This window comes from Chelon labrosus, assembly GCF_963514085.1.
Source record: "Chelon labrosus genome assembly, chromosome: 21".
Taxonomy (NCBI): Eukaryota; Metazoa; Chordata; class Actinopteri; order Mugiliformes; family Mugilidae; genus Chelon; species Chelon labrosus.
Genome location: NC_140354.1, coordinates 4,051,902 through 4,077,887, shown reverse-complemented (window position 1 = coordinate 4,077,887; position 25,986 = coordinate 4,051,902). Strand labels below are relative to the sequence as shown.

Genomic DNA, 25,986 nt, shown 5'->3' with positions numbered 1-25,986 from the left:
GGGTGCCGTTGAAACACTCTGTGCACCAACTGTATTGGCTCCTCATCCTCATCTCCAAATTTCAGTGAAACCTGGAAGAATAATTATTTTTGATCCACTGCACCCACAATTACATTTTCCCTTTCACCTCAGATGTCAGCGCTGCGGTTTTATAAAAAGTTCGTGCGTGAAATGTGAAAAGCAGGAAACAAATCAAGTGAGACAATATAACCAGCAGACATTTTACTAACTGGAATGATCTAAACATTTCAGTCATTAATACAATAAATGAATGCATATGAATTTATTTTATATGTATGTTCATGTTTTGGCGCTTTGATTTGTTAATTAAGGATTTAGCAAGTAACCATACACGCGTCCGCTTCATTACCTAGAGCAACAGCAGTGTTTCAGTACAGTTAGTTGGTTTATAATAATTAAATTAATTAATTTGGGACTTTGTGAGCGCACTGTAAATTGAACGATTAGCTAGACTTTTGGCACACGGCTGCACATTGAGGTATCCGTTTAGATCTTGGTTGATATTCTGCCTCTCGAGTGCAGTATAACTCAGCTAAATTCGAATTAATTAAGTTGACCAGAACTGACCCCGGGGCTTCAAAGGCCCCAGCAGTGAGTAAATCCACAGCTCGGCGATAGATGCGTCTCCTGTGCAGCGCAGGGGGCGTCCCGCGCTTTGCCCATCTATTTATACTCCCCCCCCCCCCCCCCCCCCCTTAATACGGTGCGCCATCCGCAGCTGCGAGTGTGACTACATTTGGAGCGAGTCGCGGTGGTGAAGGACCAGTGGGGAGGGACCGCCGGGCTGGGGAAGGCACACAGCTCGCTGTGCATGTAAGTACACATGTAATACTCTATCCTGCATTAAAGGCGTCTGACGACAAATTTAAGCAGCTTGGAACGAGTTCTGAATGTTTGATCTCAAGTCACTTGTTACGGTCTCTCACCTGTCTGGCTTGCTGAAGTTTGGGCTCTTTAGCACAGAGAATCGTGTCCTTATACGTGTAATGTCCAGTCACTTTGTCAATTAACAGATTAATGTAGTATTGTTGAAAGAAAACTATTCGGAATTTAACGTTGTTAAGCGCCCTGACATGTTTTACGCACAGTTTACGCGCGAGTTCCCTCTCTGCGGGAGTGTGTTCCTCCAATTATTTCCATCCAAATTATTATAAAGCGGAATATTTTATCTCCATTGGCAGAAATGACTGTCTGTTAAGGACGTTGACCGCCTAAATCGTTTGAGACTACATGATCATGCGTCTGGAGAGCAGAGGAGTTTTGAAAGAATCTGAAAGCTGCTCTTCCTGTCAGCCCTCCAGCCTCTTGACTTAAACTTGGACATCAATTAAATGCTCAACAGGATTTGGAGCTGCTGTTGTCAGATTAAATACCCATATGTTACATCTGAACAATGCAGTGCAAGGCAGTGTAAACCCATCCTCATTCATGATTTATTACCGCCTCCATTTGTAATGTGCATGAAAGGCCTCTGAGAATGTGTCCTTGAGTTGTGGACAACCACATGGGGTTTTAGTGCAGGTGGCTCAGCAGGGCAGGTGTAATTGGTCGGAGGCTTATTCTTGGCCAACCTCTTAATCTGGTTTACTTTGCTTCTCCTGGACCCTGAGGATCTATTGTTACATAATATCAACATTTTCTGCACTTGAACTCTGGAATTATGTCGGTTTAACAGGTGACTAACGATTATATTTTCAGTGTGCTTCAGTCAGAACCATAGTGGTGTGGTTTAAATGCTATCTAGAAAGTGATACTGGAATTTATTTCTCAGAATGATCAATTGTTCTCGTTTAACCCCTCTGGATTAACTCATTAGAAAATTATGTGAAGTCGCTGACAGGAGGTAGAGACTCAGTCATGTGTTCATCCACCAGCTTTATAATGTCAACTAGTGTCGCTGGATTAGAAGCTCATGATCCTGGTTGATCCTCATTGGCATGCTCCCTTCCAATCCACAAGCCTCCAGCTTGTCATGTGACTCCACTCTTTAAACAAGTGTGGCAAAACGCTCAACTCATGTCTTGCCAGCAAAAGTGAAGGTAGTGTGGCATCAGTGGGGCTGGGGATGCAAGAGTGTCACACTCTCTGGGTCTGGACGGGGAGGTGAGTGTTTTTAATGAAAGCAGGTGTTCAGGTGTTGTGAACTGAGGACAAAAGTCCTTGAGCTTTTTCTCCCATGCAGGGGTCGCTGTATCTACTGTTCGGCTCAGACAAATTCTCTCTGGAATGGGAATTTATCATCTTCACATTCTCTGTAAATGTGGCCCTCAGTTAATTCAATATGACTTGATGTGTGGATTTTTCTTACAGATCAAGGTCAGATCTGACTAGCAGTGGTTATTTAGTGTTTGCTGCTGATTAGATTTACATAAAAGTCACATCTTTTACTTTGGGAACTCAATTCAGCCCTGCAGCAGAGCCATCGGGTGAGCTAAGTCTGCGGCTCATGCCTCTTTGTTTGGCCTCTATTGTGCTTCCTGCACCAGGAATGCTGACATCTGCAGTTTTTGAAAGCACACAGACGCATATGCAAACACACATTTATGTTTGTACATATTTGTCAGCACAAACCATAACTCATTTGTGAACACAGCTGGTGGTTAGTTGCGGTTTTTAAATGCAATAGTAGTACTATTCATAATTTACAGCTTCAGGTTTTGTAACCATGTAGCCCACAGGGAGGTTTTTTGCTTGAGAGATTGGTAATTAAATCCATATAGGCCCTTATTTGTGTGCTCTGTGGTGATATACAACTGTGAAATGGCTGATGTAGGCTGTTAGATAACATTTGAACTAGAAAACAGTGACCGGTTCAGCTTTAGTTACTTGGTGTTTGCTGAAAACACCAACAAGCCTGCAGACTCGGTGCCACCGAGGCTTTAACCCAGAGCAGAGTTGAGCTGTGGTGTTTAGTTTCTGTGCAAGGGGAGATTCCTGCATGGCACCGCAGGCCGGTACAGGTCATCTTACATTGAAAGGAGTTAGATGGAGGATGCACTTTTAGAAAAACGGTTAATATATAATGAAGGCAGCCAGTCATCGATGTTGTCATGGGTCTTTCTTAGAAACATGTAGCTCTAGGTAGGATGTGTGTGCTTGTGACAAATACTCCTTTCTTACTCATTTTCTCTTCAGTATTCCAGGAGAAAGTGGGACAGACTGTCTTCTAACCCTGTCAGCAAACCAAGAAGTCTTTGGGTCTGATGGAATCTGAATTTTACTGGAAGAAAGTTTGGCTCCTGTTTTTTACCTCAGCTGATAAGCGGAGAAAGAACATCCCATCTCCTGATTGTCCCTAAATGCTTTGCAATCATTTGAGGAGCTGAATCCTGAATCCTTCTGAGGGACGCCATGGAGAACCCGGTCCTGGAGCCCAGAGCAGAGCGGATCGCCCGCTACAAAGCTGAGAGGAGGCGAGAACTGGCTGAACGCTATGGCAACATGGAGGAGCTTCCTTCCAAGTGGGTGCGGAGGGATGGGAAAGAGGAGCACGAGCTGGCGACCCGACCCCACAGGGGGACGTCGAACTCAGGCGGCCTCAGTGAACGAGTGAACGGCCGAACACAAGAGGTTACGAACGGATTAGAGGCCGAGGCCAGCTACCAGAGAAGGTGAGTCAAAGTCGTCATCATTCATTGAGTGTGTGAGCTGTAACCAACAGAGCAGTATGAACATATCTCCCATTCCAACAACTTGTAGGTGCAAAAGAACACGCAGAGATAATGTAGGGATCAGTTTAAACTTACACATACACATTAAACTGAACCTCTATTAGTATGATATTCTGTTACTGAAGCCAATAATAAATGGAGTAGCCATAGTAACACCAATAAAGTCATATTCTGGCTACATAACTAGGATGACATGACACTTTCCTTGAGCTTTTTGACCTTGACATCAATACCTGTTGTATGTATTGTTCTACAGTCTGTAGCATAATATTAATATTCGTCTGCAGACATTATGCGAAAAAGTAGTGCATGCACATGCAGACACTGTAACTGTACAGTATGTGGGGCACAGTAGGTTGACTACAGCATCTTTTATTTGTCAGTTATGCAGTAAATGCACAGAAGTGGGTACTCTATGTATATGCAGTATGTGCATGTCCTATTTCTATTCATGTGTCATTTATATGTGCCTGAATTCACACCAGATCTGTATCTGTGAATTAGTTTCATTGTTTGACTCCCAAAAATTTGTCATGAAATTTGTTTAAAGAAAGTACAGTAATGTTTTGGATAGCAGTTACTAACCTTTTTTGCAACTGACAGCAGAAATAATAAGATTATGATATAAAGTCTGCCCACTAGTAGTAGTAGTAGTACGCTACCATATACAGCAACTCTTTCGTCCTGCAACCTTTCTGCTGCACCAGATCCTTGACTTTACCAGTTGCTCTTTGGCCTTTGTTACTAATTAAAAGTGGGACCTCTAGATCAGTGGTCCCAGGAGGGAGTTTTAAAGCCAGTCTGATTATTCTCTTGCACTTGGTTTTTACTCTCAGCTGCACTTTTTGTCATTAGAGGCCAACTATATTGTACTTTGTTTCTGAGAGAGTGCTCCTCACCCCTCGCTCCCCACTCCTGCATCCTCACCTCCTTCCGTTCACTTCCTCCCCCTGCAGGCAGGGTTGCCAGGACTCTGCCAGCATGCTTTGTGGGGAGGGGCACTTTGTCCCTCTTGGACTCGACGGCCCGCAGCTCCACACTCGGGTGTCGGTGGGCCAGTTGAGAAGTGCCCTCCTGCAGCAGACGGAGAGCGGAGCGCAGCCGGAGAAAGTGTAGGGTCACCTGCATGTGTGTGGCTCAGACTGAAACGATCAGACTGTGTGCTTTCTGTGAAAACGTTTGTCCTCGTTTCAGCTTCTTCTTCCATCTCCCCTTCTCTCATGCTGTCATACTAGCTGCCCCGACGCTGGGCGAGCCACGTCCTCTCTGGACCTGGCTGTGAAGCCGGGCACTGAGGCGGGCAGGCGGCGCACCCGGCGATACTTCCCTGGAGGTCCAAGCGGTGGTCGCAAGACTAGCGAACGCTTCAGGACACAGCCAATCACAGCCAATGAGATGGAGGAGAGCAGCGGGTAGGGGCAAGTTGAAGATGCTGTTTGCAGTGGTCTTTTTGCAGTGTTTTCATATTTTGAAAATATTGTGTGGTTTCCATTTGACAACTTCCAAACTCACTGACATCAGCTAGTTAATGAGGGCAAAACAGCAGACTTTGCTGGCAATACAACACTATAACTATCTTCCAAAGGAAAGATTTGTTGATATTTGGTCCTCACAAAAAAAATACAGTAACCTTGAAGCTGGGGTGTGGCCAGTGCGGAGTGTAGTTTGCATGGGTTTGCCTTCCTACCGAGCATGCAAATACTGCACAGTATCACACTGTCTGAGCTAAAAGACTGGTGCACCGACATCATTGTCAATGTGAAGCAGGATCAGAAAGAGAACACACAGGAGAGATTACAGTCTGCGGCGCTGTTCTTTCCATATTTCCCCTGATGAACTCATCCTTTGCCCTTGTTCCATCTTCCAGGCTCCTGGATGGCGAGGAAGAGGAGGACAGTAAAGGTAAAGCTGCCTCCTTCTTCAGTTTGTCTTTGTGTTGCTTTTGAGTGCTACGCTGGAAAGCACATTTCACATATTGCAGGCAAAATGAAAGGACGACATCAACAGCACAATATGTAGGACGGCCCGCACACAAGGTTTCCTATGAACCAACTGTTTGGCGTGTCCCTCAAAGTCACACAGTTGCCTCCATAAATTCAGTTTATGGAGGCAACAGGAAAGAGACCAGGTTATATTTTTAGGCTGACAATGTTTAATCTCTTCAGCGATGACAGATTCATGTCTCACAAAGCAAGAGGGCAGCGGACTCAGTCAGTCCTGCCGTTGACCCCCACTGTAAAAAGATTACAGACGAGTCTATACAAAGATTGACTTACAGGGAATTTACACAACTGTTAAACAAACGGCAGAAGCAAGCAGCTTCTTAGTGGTGTTTCAAACAATATGACACATCATTAACTAATGTAAAACCACACTAATATTATTAGCAATAGGAGCAATGGCATCAATGACTGGCATCGGTAAGCCGCCATTAAAACACGTATTACTGTTTATATGAGTGTATGTAAAGTAACAGGCATTTAGAGGTAAATTAAACCATGTGAGAAGCGACATCTGAGTCTTAGCAGACACTGCTTTTTAAATAGAGGGTCACCTTGGACTAAAAAAAAGTTGGTTCAGTCTTAATCTTAAGAGAAATGAGTAATTATTGCTGCCGGATTAAGTATGAAGAAGCATAAAATAGAAATAAACAAGTCTATAGAGTGATCAGAAATTTGCCATTTATATGCTCATCTACAGCCTGTTTTATAACCCCATGCACCTGCTAGCTGTCTGAAGTGTGCGATGAGTCACTCACTAACTGTTCCCACGTTCGTTGTCACATGATGATTTATGTCTTTCTTCTAACAGGAGATGTGAAAACAGACGACAGAGCCAAAATGAGCGTGGCAGCCAAGATGTCTTTGTTTAAAGTGAGTCTGCGTTTGTCTCCGCGGTGAAACAGGATCCTTGATGGCTGCCCGTGGCTCGATTATTTTGCCAAGATGTCAGGTCCTAGATAAACTCGTCCGACCAGACAGAGCAAACACAAGCCGCGACACTGTTGAATGGGACATTTGAATGCTGCTGTCGTGGCTCGGTGATAATCTGTTGCAAAACGGTGAATGTTGAACCGATAAAGAGAAAGCTCCATCCGTCGTCAGCGGCCACCTCAGCTGCTCACCTTACATTCTAAGACGTGTGGTGAGCCAGCGCTGAGCACGCAGAACACAACCTGATCACGCTGAGGGAATATGAATGATCTAAACAGGTGCAGTTCTTAGATGCACAGTCTAGTTTGTGTCTGCTTATTAAAAGAAGGTCTAAATTTATGGTGTGATAAATGTGCATTCAAAGCTGTTGTGTAGCCCCTCAGAGTCATCCTGCTGGTTTCATCTCATACAGAAGATGTAACACTCTGTGGGTTTTCTATTATTCCAACATTTCACCTCCTGCTCAGTTTTAGTCCTGAAGCATCAGGTGTAAATGTGCCAGGCGCTGTATTGCCATTAACAACCAGAGCAGCTGTGTTATAATTAGCCTTCTGCTCTGTGGAGGCAGGCGGGGAGGTAACTGAAGCCACCGGGTCTCTGGTTACACCGTGACCTGTTGGGCTGGCACGTAGCAGTAGCCAAGACACTCCACCTTACAGTTCGCTGCTTTATTCACCAGCTATCTGACCCACTTCCCCTCCCTCCGTCTGTCCATACAAATAGAACAGGAGACATCAGGAGGGGACTTTTCACCGCCATGTTTTGTGGTCGCCCCGGTTACTTATTCATCATACGGATCGAGGCGGCTGTTTAACCTGAATGTTCGGGTCCACCTGCAGCATAGAGCGACAGATGCTACAGTACATGCATTGTGATGATATCAAAATTGTCCTCCTCTGTAGGAGCTGGAGAAGTCCGCTGTCTCCGAGGCCCCGGCCCTCCTGAAGCCTCGCTCGGGCAGCGTCTGTCACGAACGCAGGACACGGCGCGGCAACGACCACCGCTTTCTGACTCAGCCAATCACCTGTGAGGAAATGGTGGCGATAAGGTGGGGGGAGATTCAGTGTCACCAAACCCATATCATGTAATTAGGACTTTGCCTTGAGTGCATTGGATGTAAGTGATTTGCTGTTATGCTCTGGAGAAGGTCTATGGACAAAAACTAAACAAGACATTTAACTGCTATAAGTCTGCAACACATGACAAAGAGAGGCTATTAAACCTGTGCATTACCCCCACTCCAAATGTTAGTGCATACTGTATAGTTCATATAATGGAGACTATTTTCAGATACACATTTGCTGCTTGACTGAGTATTTCCAGCAGCAGGATTTTGTCCGTCAGATTGACTAAAAATAAACCGCAGTGTGTGTGTGTGTTCATGGTAACGTGGCGCCCAGTGCAGCGACATGACCCACCGCCGCTACACAAAGGAATGAGAAATGTTAGGGTGCGCACAGAAATCCTCATCTGACCGCCTAACGTCTAATGTGATGTCTCCCTGCAGCGCCCCCAAACCTGCCCCTCCAGCGGAGGCCCAGTCCGCGCAGGCTGAGTCGGTGGAGGACGGAGATGAGAGCTGCAAGCTGAGCATGAGCGAGAAGCTGGCCCTCTTCAACCAACTGTCTCTGCCTTCGAGGCAGGGGGGCGGCCCCGCTGACGGGCCCCCGGAGAGACGAAGGCAGAAGGGGGCTCGGTACCGCACGCAGCCCATCACCGTGGAGGAGGTCAGCATGGTGAGCAGGAAGACGCAAATAATTACACTGAAGTCAAAATAAATGTATATTTTCATATATGATGAACATAAATCACAGAGGCTATGTCTCCTGGGAGACAAAGAGGTATTGCAGAATATTTAAAAATGTGAACTGGCTGTCACTGCTGATTGAGTGATCATCAGATTCTGGTAAAACACATGCCCCCTGGATTTGAAAAATTTGACTGAATATATATTAGAAATTGTTCTATATGAACACGTTAGCTAGAGTGACTGATGAAGGTTAAACCTCTAATGGTTGTGATGATTTAGCTGTAGGTGGTATCAATGTAGTTGCCAAGGTTACCAGGGGTCTTTGGGTTATTATGTATCAGGAACAGTATTATTGGAAAAAAAAGATGACTGATAAAAAAGGGTACTTTTGTGGTAATTATCTTTATTCCTCCTTCTTATCTGTCTTTAGCTCCAGAAAGGCCCCGTTCAGCTTCCTGCCTTCGATTTGTCCCCGCATCTGTCCGACAAACAGCAGGCCTCGTCTGTCAACCTGAAACCCAGCGAGGTACGTCTTTCCCAGCCAAGGCCAGACGCCGGCCCCGGAACCAGAGAGCCCGGTCCAACGCAGCACAGCCCGCCGCTGGACGACTCTGAGCCAGGCTTGAAAGGGATCCTGAAGAAGAGCCGCTCTGCAGGCTCGGAGTGGAACAAGACTGAGGACGGTGAGGTGGATCCACCTTTCAGGCCCGAACAGAACGGTGGAGGCTGTGGGGAAGCAGTGGCGCACAGGAGGATGGAGGGAGCAGAGAGGCAGGAAATATCTGCAGCTCCTCGGAGAGCGAGAGCCCCAGGTGTGGAGGGAGGCATGGTAACGGCCGCTCCCTGGAGGCAGAGGGCTAGAAACCGGAGGGAGACCATCGCCTGCACACCAGTAAGAGCCTTGCCAGAGCAGGACGCTCCTCAGGAGGAGAGGCCACACTACAGCAGACCACTGGAACCAACCATTTCCTCACTGGGAAACAGCTCCAAGTATGCATGAATGTCTACATATATCAGCTACAAATATAAGCTGGATGTCATGCTGGATGAAAACTAAGCTGTGATATTTTATTTTTTTCATTTAATAATGTTTTACGGTTCCTATTCTGTGATATGTCTGAAAGGCAAGAGGAAGGTGGTGTGAGGAGCATAGATGCAGAAGCAACAGGACTGGTTCAGGTTCCTGCAGTAGGTAACACGCCTGAACTGCAGGAGACAGCCAACGCCAACAGAAAAAAGGTAAGAATCAGAAATGCATTGCGCTGTTACTGTTAAGATTTTTCACGTCATCACTATCTATCTTCAGAATGTGCAGCTGCTCTAACAGACGTTAACCTCCATGATCCGTCGTTTTGCTCCTCCACAACCTTAAGTCTCTGGAGAGTCCAGTTTGGAGCAGTGCAGCAACACAGTTAAACACAAGGAGGAGAAAATTGTGTTGTCTGATGAAATTAGTATTATTCACAGCTGGGCCAGTGATGCTTTAAGCTTTTAGAGTGGTTATGGAATTACACTAACTAGCTCTAACATGTCAAACGTTTAGTGTATTTTGGTGTGCTTTAAATCTCTTGTCTGCTTGGCTTCTTTCTTTCATATTTGACGCTTCTTATTGATATCACAACCCTGCTATTATACAGCGCTATTAAATGGAAAAAAAAACATATCATTTTGCTGCAGTCACCTTTGGCTGAATGACTGAATGAAAGAATGAACGACCTGAAACACAGGACAGGATTTCAAATCCGCCTCTCTCAGGCAGATTGTATTACATGAAAATGACTTAATAATGTTCTTAATTTACTCTACTCTTTTAGAGGTTATCAGGTTCACTCAGAGTCTTGAACTGAGTCAGAGAAAAGGCCGGTGGTTAGATTTGGGTTTTTGTCATACCACTGAAACCAGACACAGCCTCTCTTTACGCCAGCGATCTGAATGCGGTATGTGCTAAATGTCTTGAGATCAGGCTTAAGTTACTGTGGAACTTACCGAAGCCAGCTAGTGTTTATGTGCAGAGATGGGTTTGACTGTCTCCGAGCGCAGTGTGGAATGTAAACAGACTTGATTATTCTACATGTTGACTCTTTTATGAGCTTAAGATTTTAGCTGCACCCCGCTGACAGCATTTCTTCCCTGTTTATTTCTGTTTAATCTCACATTTCTATTAATATTTAATTTTGGTTTTCTTCTTTTTTTGATTTCTTTCCATTTGCCCCTTTTATTATCTATCCAAATCACAGGAGGAGTCAGAAAAGCCTCAGTGCTGGGTAAGTCTTTAACTAATGATTCAAACTCCTCTTTAATCTCCATTACAAAAACATAGCTTCCATGAGATTTTTTTTAAATAGCTTTAGCCCGCCCATCTCTCTCCTCCCCCAGGAGCCCGTCTTTGCCTCTGTCTATTCTAGCATTACCCCCCAATATATCATGTCTTTCAATCAGGTAACGGTGTGAGCCGGTGCATGGCTGATTAATTGCTGCTCTGTGATTTGGAGTGTTTTGTGTGCAGTGAAAACTTCTTGTCAACACACACATTCAGGTGGCTGTGATTTTTATTTTTTTTTTACAGCTAGAGCGTGAAGTCTCACTAACGAACCCATCCTGTCGCCTGCAGAGTGATTTTTGTCTCGGAATGATGAAGTCGCAGCTCTCATTTCACGTTTAATTGTCTGCTCAGACCCTTGTAGCTTTCCAGCACTTTAAGTTTACAGACTTCTTCTTTTGGGTATGCGCAAATTTGGAAATTTAAAAATACAACCCAGCCTGGCATAGCCCAACTAAATTCTTATCAGAATGCAAGATTATTTCATTATTGCGCTATGCTTCAACTGATGCAGAGAAATTAATATCTCTGCACACAATTAGATAACTCTACAACCCATCGGAGCATTTTTGCATGACTACATCACAGTTACTTGTCTGTCCATCACCACGTAAAGCCCGCTCATATGATTTGACTGGCTTGGCATTTCCTGGAGCATAATCACTTTCCAACGGACGAACACCAAAACAACTTTACAGCACAAAAACATTGGAAAGGCGCGGAAGCTGGTCTTGCTTCCAGGAAGAACTAGATGCAAAACAGAGTATAGTTTTTACCTTAGATTATGTTGTGCAAAAGAAAATATTCGTCATGTTTATTAGAGAGACAGTAAAGCTCAATGTGGAGCAGCGTTAAGCAGTAAAATATAGATGAAGTAAAATGTTGAAAAAAAAATGCATCTTGTCCTTCACATGCTGGTTTGATGCTCTAATTCAGCTTCCCCTTCCCTTCTCATTCATGTAATCTGGTTTCACGTCGTCCTCAGAACAACCTATCCTTTGAGGCACAAGAAGTCTCCCCTTCTACAAAGAGCCAGCCTCAGTGGCAACAGAAGGTGCCTTTTTGCACATTCCTGTTTGAGTCTACAGATGAGCTTATATGCATCTTAACAGATCCGTTACTTTGGCTGTATAGGCTAAAGGAGCGGAGCCTGAGTCTGAGATGTTCGAAGCTGAAGAAATGAAGCAGGAAAGCAAAGAGCAGGAGGCTGGACGCATGGCCAAGAGAAGTGAGTTCTCTCTCTCTCTGGCTTTTACTCTGATTCTCCTGTGATTGTGTTGTACTTCTCTGACCCGTGCCTCTCTGTGTTTGCAACCTGTAGGTCTTGGCTCTCCTGAATCAGACAGAAATGATATCTGTCATAACAAAAAACACTCCACAGAAGCTCTGACACGCACACACGAAGGTCAGCGGCCTTTGTCTCTGTAATACACTATATCAGGACTTGATGCTGGGTTGTTTCTCACTGTTTGCTTTTCATCAGCAGAGACCTCCATGCAGCCTGTGATGGAGTTTGAAGGTGAGATTAAAATCAGACCAACCCAAGCGAGTAGAGGCTCGTTGATGTAAACTACAAATTTCTGTGCTGCAGATCCACGGAGCGCCTCCATCCCTGCGGCTCCTCAGGAAGTGAAAGAGGATGAAGGTTTCTTCTTCGAGCAGTCGCCTCCTCCTGCCTGCGCCCCCCCACCCCGCGAAGGCCTTGCTGCCACAGACGGCGAGCAGGACCTGGGTGTCCTCTGCCAGACCAACACACCCATGTGAGCCTAGTTTTACCACAGATAGTAAGATTATGAGCCTTTGATATCGCTGTAAATAGAAAATACATTCAAAGACGTGTTTAGGAGAAAAAAGCAAAAACGTGTGACACTTTGTTGTATGAATGAAGCTCAGCTGACCACTCAGCTGAAGCATTATTGCCAAATCTCAGTCAAGGTATCTATTAAAGTTGCTGTAGGCTGCCTTTTCATTGCAAGCTGCTTTGCAACCCACCTCCACCCCAGCTCCTCCTAATGCTGTGTCTGTCTATCAGTGTCAGTACTGTGGCATTGCTGTGTTCTGTAACGGGTCTCTGCTGCAGCTGCTACTCTCCCTGTCTTAGGTTTTCCATGTAGGTGCATGGTGAGGGAGGGGAGGTCCCAGAACCCAAAACAGAGTCATGCCACTAAATAGATTTACTGCAAATGCAATACACTTCTTGACTAAAAACTGGACCGATATAGTTTTTAGGTTGTGTCCTTTAACGTGTCATTTTATGATGCTAAACTATAAGAGGCATTTGTTATCCCAGATGTTTCCGTCTAAAGGTACTAATCACCCAGTTCAGTGACACCAAATTTGGTTTAAAAGCCAAAATATTAATAGAAAAATAAGAATAAAAAAAACGAAAGGTACAGCAAACCAAAAAAAAGGCATCCCTCACACTGTTAAACAGCCCATAGCAGGCTTCCTATGGTAACGTATCTCTCTGGGACAATTATGTCACAAGAAAGACTCTTCTTTTTTATCAGCTTATCATTCTAAATGATTTTCTTTTGCCTCTGTGCTGTAACAGTGACATCTGCTGCTGACTCCTAATTGGATTTAGAATCCTTCCAGTTTTGTCCCTTGGATACAATGAGATACCATTTATTTTGTTCACTGACACTAGTACTCTGGGTGACTTTGTACATATATTATACGGTTAATTCATAATCTTTGTTTATAAAATGTAATATTGAGTTGTTGTGTACAGCCTGACCTCAGCAGTAGCGGAACACAGGCGGTCGGTGCGTCCGTCCCGTCGTACTCAGGGCTCCAGAAACCCTCTAAGGGCTCTGGCCGCCAGGGAGGACATCAGGCAGGACTACATGGGGGAGAGGGTCAACACAGCTGCTGATGAGAGGGTCCAAACTGAGAACAGTGAGTTCATTTTCTCTTTAACTGTCTTTTTTCATTCATTTTTTGTTTTTGTTTTTTGTTCCTCATCTTGTATCTTCCTCTCTACAGAGTCTAAGAACTCCTCTCAGTCACATCCTGCCAGTTCGGAAGTCCTCATCTCTTCCTCTGATGCTGAGACATCCAAGTCTCACCCTCCCTTCAGCAGCCTCATGCTCATCCACATCAAAGGTCACCGATTTGGCTCATGTGCGGGGTGAACTGTTTGTGTTCAGGTGTTTATGCTGACTGCCACTTGTGATGACAGGTAGGCAGCATGTCCAGGTGCGCCTGGTGGAGCCCTCGGTGCGGTCGCTGAACAGCGGAGACTGCTTCCTGCTGGTCACTGCTGAGCACTGCATCCTGTGGAGTGGAGAGTTTGCCAACGAACAGGAAAAAGCCAAGGTACCAATGAGTGTAAAAGCATGCTGTAATCTCTCATAGTTTGAAATAGGAAACATGTTTTTATTCATTAAATGCTGCAGAATATTCTCTGAAGAGATTTACAATGGAAATTCATTCCCAGCGTTACACCAAATTCTACTGTCAGAATAGAGTATGTGATTAAATATGATGAAATAGTGTTTGGAGCAGTGGTTGAAATACCCAGCCAGGGCACAGAATCTGGTGTGTCAGAACTAATTATAATGTGTCCCTGCTACTACTATTACCATATGCCGTATCCACAATGAAATTCGAAACTCAGGGTTTGTTTTTAAGGCCGTGGAGCTGGCAACGTTCATCCAGAGCCAGAGGGATCTTGGCTGTCTGGCCTCCCAGGTGGTCCACCTGGAGGAGGGGCTGAACTCCGACAGCAGTGTGGCTACCGACTTCTGGAGTCTTCTGGGAGGACGAGCACAGTACAGAGGTGAGAGGTCAAAATGGGGATTTACTGTTATGATCATGTTTACTATTTTGTCAAACACAACCAGCGCAGTGATTATAGAGCAGATATCATCTTTCATGTTTACAATTATACACCGATCAGACATAACATTATGACCACCTTCCTAATATTGTGTAGGTCTCCCTGGTGCCTCCAAAACAGTTGTGACTCATCAGAGAATGGACATGGGCCTTCTGAGGGTGTCCTGTAGTGTCTGGCAACTGAATGTTGTTAGTGGGGGCCTTTGGGTCCTATGGGTTGAGGGGAGGGCCTCTGTGGATCATCCCACAGATACTTGATCAGTTTGGGATTTAATGAATTTGGAGGCCAGGTCAACACCATGTGCTGTTCTTCATGTTTTGTTTTTTTTTAGTTGTTCCTAAACCGTTTGTGTGTGTGCCTGTGTCAGGCTGCATCCTGGGGTCTGGTCTCGTGGGTGGTACATGTCTAAGTAACATTGCATTTTCACAAGATGGTCCATGTTATTTTCTTCTCCTGTCAGTGGTCATAATGTTGTGGCTAATCGATATATATAGTAATGAACAGCAAGTCTTTTTTTTTCTCCGTACAGGAGCTGGTGCATCAGAGGAAGATGAGCTCTATGAGCGTGGTGTGGTGGAGTCCAACTGTGTGTATAGACTGGTGGACAACAGACTGGTGCCCCATGAGCAGGGCTGGGCCTCCACCCCCAGCATCTCCCTGCTGGGCTCCACTGAGGTCTTAGTTCTTTCTTTTTTCTTTTTTTTCAAATATGTGTGTCAGACATATTGCAGAACAAACATCAGAAAGATTTTAATAGCTGTTCTCACCTCAGTTTTAACTTCATGTGTGTGTCCAGGCCCTGGTGTTTGATTTCGGCAGTGAGCTGTATCTGTGGCATGGACAGGATGTTTCCCTCGGGAGGAGAAATGTTGCTCTCCAGCTGACTCACCAAGTGTGGGTTGGAGCTTATGACTACAGCAACTGTCGAGTCAACCCACTGGATCCTGCTCAGTGTAACCCCAGCATTCAGCTGTGAGTCCACACGGCAGTCAGTAAAAAATAATAGCAGATACTATACATATTATTACATATAATATAAACAGTGGAGTAACTACTCACCACATAAACGTAGCTTTGCACTGAACACAATAAAATCTAATCATTGGCTTTCAGCAGCACCCCTGCAAACAACATTAAATTCACTGTGCATGCAGTGATACCTTTTAAACCAATGTAGGCCTTTAGCGCCCTCTGACAAGAAGCAAACGGACTGTAATTCCACACCGCGCACGGAGAAACCCCGGCAGACAGAAGTGTGTCAATGTGACATGCTGCAGCTGTCTTTTGCCAGCTGCAGCAAAACTCAAACAAGTGGAGGATTTGCAGGGAGGACACTTTTTTTTTGATGAACTTAATGAGAACTTAGGCTTCCTCCAAGCCATGCAAAACAAGCATCCGTGCACCGTCAGTTTGTTGAATGACTGTGTTCACTCTTACTCTGGTCTCAGGTGTGGAGAGGGCCGTCCCAGCTGGGCTCTGTTCGGCGTCCTCTCTGAGCACAACGAGACGACTCTGTTCAGGGAGAAGTTCCTGGACTGGACGGGCAGGAGTGAGGACATGGAGGAAGCTGTCCCAGTGCAGGATGTGTCTCAGGTTCAGAGTTTAATGCAACATGACCAAAATACAGACAGCTAAACCTCTATCTTCAGTTATTTCACCACTTGTGGATGATTGTCTGTTTGAATATTAAGTCCAGTTTCTTTCTTTTTGATTGATTCCAGATTTTGATTTACATAGAAACAGAGCAATAAGCTGAGCACTGTTATTGTTACCCTAAATTTTACAAATTGATGACAATGGATGACATTATATATTCTTCTGCTGTTGTTCTGTGCAGTCCATCCCAACTCAGCCACCCCAGCCCGTTTCCCCATCATCTGACTGCCTGAGTCCCTGCGATGCCAAAACTCTAGTGTCAGGTCAGTCGTTGGATGGTGACGATTCGGTCCGTACTGTTTTGGCCGGGGTCGACGTCAAGAGAGGCCACGGTGTCATCACGCTGGAGGAAGGACGTCAGATGGAGCTGAAGACTGTAGCAGTGGACACCTGGCACGTCCAGGAGTTTGACGACAGTGAGATCCCAGTGGAGAGCACGGGACAGCTCCACGAAGGAGACTCCTACGTCATCCGCTGGACGTACAGCATCCACACTGCTGGTCAGTGACCTTGGATTTGAATTATTGCCATTAGAATCTGTTATAAAATCTATAGTGATGTTGGTTGTTATTGCAGTTTTAAAATGATTCACTCTATCTCTGCTGTAGAAAACACAAACAGCTCAAATGCATGTGGCAGTGGTGACGTACAACAAGAAAACACAGCCTTCTTCTTGTGGCGAGGCCGACACTCCAGCGTCAGTGGACGGGACACAGCAGCCTTCCTGTCCATTGGTATGAACAACCATGAGGAGTCACAGGTAAGCTCATTTATTTCACTTAATAGAAGCATTTAACCGTATGAATTTAGCCCTGATAAAAGGAGAAAACTGTGTCTTTCTATCATTTTCTGATATCCTCTCTTTTTAAATGGGTTGTTTGTTTGTTGCAGCATGAACAGGAACATTCTGATTTTAATGTTTTTGCAGCACAAAGCTACATGGTGAGATTTTTAGCTGGACTCCATGAGGGATGTTGTCATTTATAGCGTTTGTGTTTGCTGTTTCTGAAGGTGGTTGTACCTCAGGGAAACGAACCCCCCTGTTTCCTGCAGCTTTTCCAGGGGGGTCTGGTCATTCACAAGGGAAAACGAGAGGAAGCTTCCTCTACTGCTGGTACAGTATAACCTGTGTGCTCTCTGTTCTTTCTGTTTTCCTTTTTTATGTTTGCTAAATATATTTCTCTCTTGTGTTTTTCTAAGCAGACTGGCGTCTGTTCTGTGTACGAGGTGAACTCCCGGAGGAGGGCTTGCTGTTAGAGGTGGACTGCTGCTGTGCAAGTCTGAGGTCGCGGGGCTCTGTTGTTCTGCTGAATAACCAGCAGGGGGTGCTGTATCTCTGGACTGGCTGTAAAGCCCACAGCAGCACCAGAGAAGTCAGCAAGAGGGTGGTGGAGCGCCTCACTCAAATGTGAGTCACATATTCTAGCTCGACTGTGGCATCATTCCTCTGCTAGTTTGTTCATTTGTTTGTGGTTTTTTTTCCAGGTGTCCACCAGAGCTGGGTCTCAGCAAAAGCATCCCTGTGAAGGTGCAGGTCGTGGAGGAAGGTTCAGAGCCTGCAGACTTCTGGACGGCACTGGGACAGATGGACAGGAAGGCCTATGACTGCATGCTGCAAGGTGCAACACGTCCCACACTTTGGTTTTGTTCCTCAGCGCTGTAGATCCTTAAATCAACATCCCTTATGTCTTCCTTCTGACAGATCCAGGGAAGTATAACTTCACACCTCGCCTCTTCCACCTGAGTGCCTCCTCTGGGACTTTCAAGGCCAAGGAGCTCCAGAGCCCAGCGCGGCTGCCGGGGCTCGTGATGGCCATGCCCTTCGTCCAGGAGAGTCTGTACTCCGCACCACAACCAGGTGAAAGCAAACACAAAACTAAAATCCTTCCCTCTTTAATTCAGCTCGCGTTTATACATCACATCTGTCTTAGTTGTAGTTAACCAACCTGATATAAAATCTGTGTTTGAGCTTTGCACCTTATCAAAATACGACATAAAATCAACTTTACCAATAAAAAAGTCTTTAATAAGTAATGTAACTGGCTTAATGTTGTTCCATAGTACACTATAGAGGTTTTATAATGCAAAAATGCGATCTATTTTTTCAGATTTTTAGACTTTTCTCATTGTATCTCTTTTTAATATCTACATAATATATAACTGATGGTTCATTATCATTATCTGCATGGAATATGGTTCACTTATTTATCTGCATCTAAAACTTCTTGTTGAATCCTTTTTTTATGTTAAACCAAAACGTCCCATTGGAACACTGACGTCAAACTTAATCTAATCTAATTCTAATTTGTTGTCCAATTTCTTCCTCTTTGTCCTCTGCCTCCCAGCCTTGTTCCTGCTCGACAACCGTCTGGAGGTCTACTTGTGGCAGAGGGGACAGCTGGAGCCGGCAGAGAGCTCAGATTCGACATGGAGCCTCTGGCATAATGAGAGAAAGTGTGCCATGCAGACTGCGCTGCAGTACTGCAAAGGTGGGGTGGGGGGAAATGTTCATGAAGACTGTTTTGGGAAGGGATGTGAAGTTAGGTGATGAGTTTGTGCTGTTTTGCTGTGTATCCCAGAGATGAACCCGAGAAGGCCGCCGCAGGCCTACCTCATCCTTGAGGGGTTGGAACCTCTCACCTTCACTAATGTCTTCCCCCGCTGGGAGAAAAGCCTGGGACCCCAACCACAGGTACAAACGCATGATCTGCTTCTCATCCAGAAATGACATGTCTTTCATTAACTTCCTAGCTGAACAGATGCTCAGAGTAATTGTCTGTCTGTCAAAGCTCTTTGGGTTTTAACAAAAATGTCTTTAGAATAAAGTACCGTAATTAAACAGGGCGTTGAAGGCTAATTGACGCACAGTATTTTACACGCAATGCACTCCTCTAATATTACTATCTGTATGGATAGTCCTAGCCACCTTTCACTCTCTGATGTGTGTGTCAGGGTGATGCAGGATGTGTGAAGCTGACCTTGGTGCAGGACGCCCTGGCCCAGCTCATGAAGACCCAGTACCCTCTGGAAGAGCTGCTTCAGAGCCCATTACCTGAAGGAGTAGACCCCCAGCACCTGGAGGTCTACCTGTCTGACCAGGACTTCCAGGTGAGGAGCAGCAGCATGCAGTGCAGTGAAGCCTTTCAACCAGCAGGCTGCAGTATTCACCAGAATTTATGAATGGAAATACAGTCGATGTGCATATCTATGATCTAATTAAAAGTTGTTTTGTCAGAACTTTAACATTAACATTTATATTCTATTACTAAATTGATTTCTCCATTGTTTCCTGTATAAATAAATCACTATAATACTATAATTCTGTTTCAGACAATTTTGGAAATGAAGAGAGATGAATATGCCTCCCTCCCGAGCTGGAAGCAAATTGACCTGAAGAAAAACAAAGGGCTGTTGGGTTAGCCATCAAGTGGAGGCTGACTGATGCTCCAATGGCGGGGACTTCCTCCTCTGCTGAGAGAGCAAGATGGCACAGGGGATATTAGCACCATGTTGCTGCACAAAAGACTGCTCACAACGTAATAAAAAGAAGAAGAAAAAGAATCACTTTTATTTATGTCAGATTAGTACGAGTGTGTGGACTTTTTAACGGACATGGATTTCTCTGTAGCTACTGTTCGGTTCAGAGCAACAACAGAAGACGTTTTCCTATGAAATGTAATTTTATCTGTACAAATCAGCAAAAGATAAAACAAAATGTATGAAGGATTAACAGAGGAACATCAGGAACAAACTGTGAGGAAACAAAGGAGATAAATGCTAATAAACAATGTAAACGTACAAAAAAAGACAAGCCACTTTCTAAATGTCTCCTCCTTGATCAGCGTCTTTCCAACAATACTCTGTGGGTTAAAGTTGATTAACCGAACAACAAAAGCTGCTGCTTTTCTTCATGATTGTCATATAATTTTTAAAACAAGTGACAGTACAATCTACGATGTGTATTCTACAATCATGCGATGTGTTCATTTGTCCGCCAGCCTTGTGCGGACAAAGCTCTTGTGCCATGTGTACTGTAGCCCAGGCCAGTGTGTTCACTGTGGCTGTGGGTAATGTCTTATTAGGGCTCCTTGGGGATTCGCTATTAGCTATGCATGAAGGAACAGGTAGACATGCTCCAGTAACATCCCTCTGGCCCAAAACAACACGCTAATTCTGTTTCACCTCAATCAACACGCAGCTAAAAACATCCTCACAACACGGCGACACACAAATACGTTGTGTTCCTCTCAATAAAGTGTGTAAGCTCAATTTTTCTGGAAGGAAAAAATCATCCATGTTACACCTGTAGTAATTATCTGATGGTGATTTGACTGGTATTTAACAGTCTTGCTCTACTTTGATATCTTAGTGTTTTCCTTACTACTAGTAACAGATAGAAAGCAGATTTATAGCAAATATGAGCTTCTTTATTTAAACATTCATGTGTTTCTTGACTCCCTGTCTAGCTCTGACTCAACATCAGCATGTGAAATTGCTAGCAATCATGTTACTATAAGGTTTAACATTTTATTAGCATGCTAACTAACACTAGTAGAGCTGATGGAAGCAGGATCTGCAGGAATGTGGTTATAAACTCAGATACTTTTCGCCTGACAAAAAGATCATATAAAGTTATTCTAAAACACCCTGTGGTGAATACAAATATCTGCACTTGATTTCGTGCCAATCTGAGTTTTTGAGACACATGTAAACCTAACGGTGGCGGTGGGTGTTTGGGGTTCATCCTCTGGGAACCAAGAATGTCCTGTACAAAACTTTGTGCCTGTAAGCTTCTTTGATCTAGGCCAAACTGGTGAACTTTCTTAAATCCAACATCTCCGAAGCTGCTAGTGTGACTACAAAGATAGATAAACCAGATTTTCCACTGTATCCCTTTGGTCAAATGAAAATCACTCATCTGGGGAAAAAATGGTAAAACTACAGCTGCTGGTTTCTGCTGTGATTTCTAGCAGCGTAAGAGTACCCACAAGTCAGGCTGACCCCCTAAATTGTAAATAAGTAAGTCTTCCATTGGTGCACAGAGTTGGAGCCCTTTTAGGTTCACCGGCTGATGGCTGTTATTTTCCTCAGAATGGATTAGCTGACTAAGCCTCCATGTGACTGTGCAGTGCTGGTTAGACTGGATTTAAGATCACCGCTGGGTGATGGCTGCTCGAGAAGACATTTTCAAAGACCTTTCGCTCTAAAAAGATCTGCTGCAGGGTTACATACAAAAAAACAAATAACAAAACAGACGTACGTATGTGAATGTGAGATGTCTACTTTACAAGTATTGCTAAGTGTGTGAATGCAAGGCCATCTCCAGAACTCCTTGGTGCAAATATGATTAACAGAGTCTGTTTACTGCTCAGAAGTGTCCTTACTAAAGTGGAACTGCATGATGAGTTTGTGAAGTGCTTTTCAGCAGGAAATGTTAGTATCAATTGAGTACAGAATCTTTAAGAGAGACAGCTGAAGGATGCAACTAACACATTTTCATGTCCTGCTGCTGCTGCTGCTGTTTGAGTGTGCTTTAGATGGCCTGTTCTCTCTGAGCGTCGGCTCCAAATAGGCTTCGTTCCGGTTCAGAGGCCAGCGCTGCCTCACGTAAAACCACCATGTGATCTTCAGCTGCGTGGAGCGACTGGTCGATCCAGTCCATACTGCCGGACATGTGACAGGCGTTGCGGGTGACCAGCACCAGATGGCTGACTGAAAGGAGGAGAGCAGTGGCCCTGGGGAAAGATTGGAAAAAGGGTTCTGATTAACTAGCTTTTTTTCTGCTGCTGCATTAAAAGCCCTCTTTTCTACAAAAGACAGCTTTGTAAAATGAAACATAAACTAATTGAAAGAGTTGGCTGACCAGGTATGGAAGATGCACCATAAGGGATTGCATGTTTCAACTTACAATCATCACAGAAGAATCATTCTTCTGTGAGCATTCAGTCCCTATTGTCAGTCTGTGTAGCTTTAATGTTATTACATTACAGATAAATTCAATCTTGTGGTCAGTCCTCTCCAGCTTCTTCAGATGCCTAACCAATCAGTGGAGCTGAAATTCTGCTTATACTGAGCTGTCAAAGTCATGCAGAGGTCCCACACATGTGATTACCTGGCGTCCAGGAGGATTGGATCCAGAGGAGGGTACATGGATCTGACTACGTCGTCCACCCTGTGAGACAAGTGAGGAAGAAGTTGGTCAGTCTGTGTCTTTACTGTGAGTATTTGCACTTGCGATGGGTTGAACATATTGTGTTACCTTGGGCTGATGCGTTTGGCCACCGTGATAATGTCGCTCAGACTGGCTGGTGCTTTGACTTTTGCCCCTGAGCCCATCGTCATAGCAACCAGCTTTTCAGTCAAAGTGTGGCAGATCTATTTGTGGAAGTAGTATCAGACAAATGACAAGCACAAAAAATAAATGTTAACTTCTGTATTGTTACTGTTTTTTGTTTGTGGGCACCTGATCCTTAATGACAGATAACAGTTTGCTGTGAGTGTATGCCTAGTGCTCTAGTCTGTTCTTTAGACAACATTCAGAGGGTAAGAAAATCAACCCGAAACAATAAAAGTGAGGGGACATGTCTCCTCATCTGTAGTCTGAATTACAGCCCTGCAGTCAATTACTGAAAGAGAGATTCAAACTAGACTAAAGCAGTAAGAAAGTGACTCTTTTACCTTCAAGATGGAGATGCAGTGAGACACTAAACCACTGTTGGAGAGAAATTTAAAGTTGCGATCAATGACGAAACACAGAATTGACATTCTGAACTTGTAATTCCACAGTGCTATGAATAAAACATACGAGGCGTCCTCTATCCAGTCCTCATTCTCCAAGATGGCTTCAATGTGAGGGTTAGTAATGACCACATCATCTAGCTCCAGCTCCGACGGCTCGCTCTGAGTCTCCATGGCTCCAATCAGATCCACTGTGGGCCTACGAGAAAGCAGAGAATTGAGACTACGTTCGCTATCTGCGAATGGTGAAAGATTTGAGGCCACAAATGACCTCGAATTCTCATTAACACGTATCAGTGAATATGAGAATGTGCAAAGACTTTCATTAGAATGTAACATGTATAAACAAAACCCTCCCTTTATACCTGTTAACATTTTAGTTCCAAAAAATAATAAAAGAGACAAAAGAGATAATGTCTTCTCACTCTTGCAATCTTTTTCACTCTTATAAACTATAAACTCTTCTCGAGGAGATTTACAGGCTTTGCACTGATTTACTGACTTGGAGTCAAAGGGGTGCAGCAGGTCATGAGGGTGGCAGTAGCGGTGTCTGCACACAACCACCAAGGCGATGAAGGAGGCCAGGAAAATGGTGGCCAGCACCCCAATAGCCACGATCACCACCGTCTCCATGGTGACTTTGGGTCCCACTGTGGCTTTCTCGTCGGGAGAGAAACAGTCCAATCAGGATCGGCTGATTGTCTGGGCTCAATTACAGACGTGCGCTCATCTGTTGGGGAGAGAGTAATTGGGAGTTTCAGTGTGATTGGATGTAACCAGAGAAGATCACCACACTTGACTATAATCCTGGCAGAATAACATTTTTTGTTGAAGCCCAAAGCACCTTTGAACCCACCGAGAGGACACAATCAGCTTTGTGTGTTTCTAAATACGGCGCACCTACAACGCACACATTAAACTGATCTTTATCTAAGTACATAAAGCACACTTGCCTTTTGTTTTGCAGTTCATGCAGCATTTAGAGAACAAAAACTCATTACTACACTGGTGCAAGAACAAAACAGCAAATAGAGCCACAAAAGTCACAGCTTAAAATACAGATAAATCCTGACTAGCTTTGATTGGCAGCGTCGACACACTTCTAAACCAAAAGTCTAAACCTCACCAACCTCAACTGTCTGTTTTCAATTGCAGCTAAAGTATTTTCAGATTATCTGCAGTTTAAATTTGGCGACATTTAGCTCCTCTCTCAAAGTGTGAAGCATACCCGCCCTCTGCCTGGTCTAGTCACTCATTAATCCGTCCTGCCACACCTCTTCACTGTATGTTTGTATGTGCAAACTGTCTGCTAAGAAGCTGTCACTGGATACTAAGACAGCTCTTTAAGTGGAGTACAACAGATTTTAAATTAGGTTTGACACTTACAAAGCAGTGCTAAAGTTCTGTGAGCAGTTTTTCCACAGGGTCGGTGAATGTTCAAACATTACAAACCTGCATATTTGCCTGGATGAGAGATTCTGCCACGGAATGCTGTAATTCTTTAATCAGATTAATTTGTATTACACTTGCCTTATCGTACAGGGCTTTCTCTGACTGCTTTTCCTTTCACAGGCCAGTGGTTTCTTAAAATAGGTGGTATTTTAGGGCACAGAAAATCTCCACACATTCCTCACTGCCATCAGTGATAAGTTAGAGCAACGAAAAGAGCTTTCTGCTAAACCGCAGAGGGAATGCAGAGTTCACTATAATGTTTAAATAATTAAAAATTTGATAATCTTTCCTTAGAATACTTTTCCTGGAATGTAGTATTTCTATACTGTAACTTTTACTGAAAAATCAGAATATTTCCATATATCCTGCAACAAAGAAACAATCATGTATACAACATCTTCTATAAAATACAATAAATCTGAACAAATTATTAAAACACCATAAAAACATTAAAATACACAGACATATTCTCTTTTTTAATATAATTGCTAGTCATTTAACAGCAGTTATTCATACCTTTAAGATCAATTGTATGCAGCAGCTCCACCAAACAGGTCAGTACAGACACAGCAGAGAGGAAGAAAAGAAAAGAGCTTGCCCCTAAACTTTTAGTGGTTTTGTGAAGTTCAAACTTAGTGGTTATAAATACGGTACACGTGTTAAATCTAAACCTTTATCTCAAATGACCAAAATCAAGAATATGCCTTAGATAAAAGCCTTACATAATTAACAGTGTTCCACAACGGTGTCCCTTTTTGATGTATTTCACGAACACGCGTCGACTATTTAAACGTCTCAAAGTTGAAGAAAACAGGCTTCGCAAACACTTCCAAAGTTACGTTTTTAAGCAAGAACACTTTTGAATTAAAACGAGCAAACAGACTCTCGTTTTTTTCCCGTGACTTACCTTTACATTTTGCCCTTTTATTCCTGTAAGGAGTCTTAACAGTTTTAGCTGCGCCACCAGGAGCGCGGAGACGGCGCCGACATCTCCAAAACCTGAGGCGTGAACGCGCACCGAAGCAGCCCATTAACAGCAACGTGAGGGCAGAGCGGAAGCTGTCGGTGAGTGACTGATGGGCAAACTTTGCAGCGCGCACCCTGCAACGGCGCTTTAACGGCCCAGCTGCGGCCGCGCGCATTAGGAACGTTATTGCTGGAGCTATGTAAGTGTGTGTGTGTGTGGAGCGCGCTAGTCCTGTCAGGTTTGTAAAGCTAGTAATAAAAACTGCTGTATAAGACGCACACGCCTGTACAGTGAACGCTAGGTGGCGTACTCTAGCTGCTATGTGTCGGTGTCCTCATCGCATAAGCGAGGAGGTAAGAGGTCAAACATAGCAGATTCTCTTTTGATGTTACCGCTTAGCACATAGACTAGGGTGGCGCAAAATTAGCAAACAAATGCTAATGCTAAAGGTTCCACTTGATATATTACCCCAACACCAAAGTAATTAAGTACGTTTGAAAATGTACTATTTCCATTGTATTTTCAGTTTCTCAATACAACTCATAAAATATACATTTTGTGAAAAATACAAATAAATTGAAGACATATAATGATATATTAGCTTAAGATGTAAGGTAATACAGTTGCAACATTA

The 25,986-nt window shown here is 44.1% G+C and overlaps 2 protein-coding genes across 2 annotated transcripts; one reads left to right on the top strand and one right to left on the bottom strand.

Annotated features, from left to right (window-relative positions):
- Window positions 1–766: 766 nt before the first annotated feature.
- Window positions 767–20,714, top strand: svilc (supervillin c). Its single transcript, XM_084570756.1, has 32 exons — window positions 767–834; window positions 3,157–3,632; window positions 4,928–5,104; window positions 5,560–5,594; window positions 6,504–6,565; window positions 7,528–7,673; window positions 8,133–8,361; window positions 8,806–9,365; window positions 9,500–9,614; window positions 10,613–10,639; window positions 11,681–11,749; window positions 11,830–11,923; window positions 12,017–12,100; window positions 12,182–12,214; window positions 12,287–12,455; window positions 13,430–13,596; window positions 13,684–13,803; window positions 13,880–14,016; window positions 14,332–14,479; window positions 15,069–15,214; window positions 15,336–15,511; window positions 15,988–16,132; window positions 16,377–16,695; window positions 16,804–16,955; window positions 17,207–17,309; window positions 17,399–17,603; window positions 17,681–17,814; window positions 17,898–18,053; window positions 18,541–18,684; window positions 18,775–18,887; window positions 19,148–19,303; window positions 19,526–20,714. Exons 2-32 carry the CDS (start codon window positions 3,373–3,375, stop codon window positions 19,613–19,615), a joined length of 4,671 nt encoding a protein of 1,556 aa, XP_084426882.1. The 5' UTR covers window positions 767–834; window positions 3,157–3,372; the 3' UTR covers window positions 19,616–20,714.
- A 768-nt stretch (window positions 20,715–21,482) lies between these two features.
- On the bottom strand, window positions 21,483–23,566 carry tmem98 (transmembrane protein 98; the record flags this gene model as incomplete). Its single annotated transcript, XM_084571408.1, has 6 exons — window positions 21,483–21,930; window positions 22,308–22,367; window positions 22,455–22,570; window positions 22,874–22,907; window positions 23,001–23,132; window positions 23,436–23,566. The coding sequence occupies 6 exons, from the start codon at window positions 23,564–23,566 to the stop codon at window positions 21,729–21,731; spliced, it is 675 nt and encodes a 224-aa protein (XP_084427534.1). The 3' UTR covers window positions 21,483–21,728.
- Between the last annotated feature and the right edge of the window lie 2,420 nt (window positions 23,567–25,986).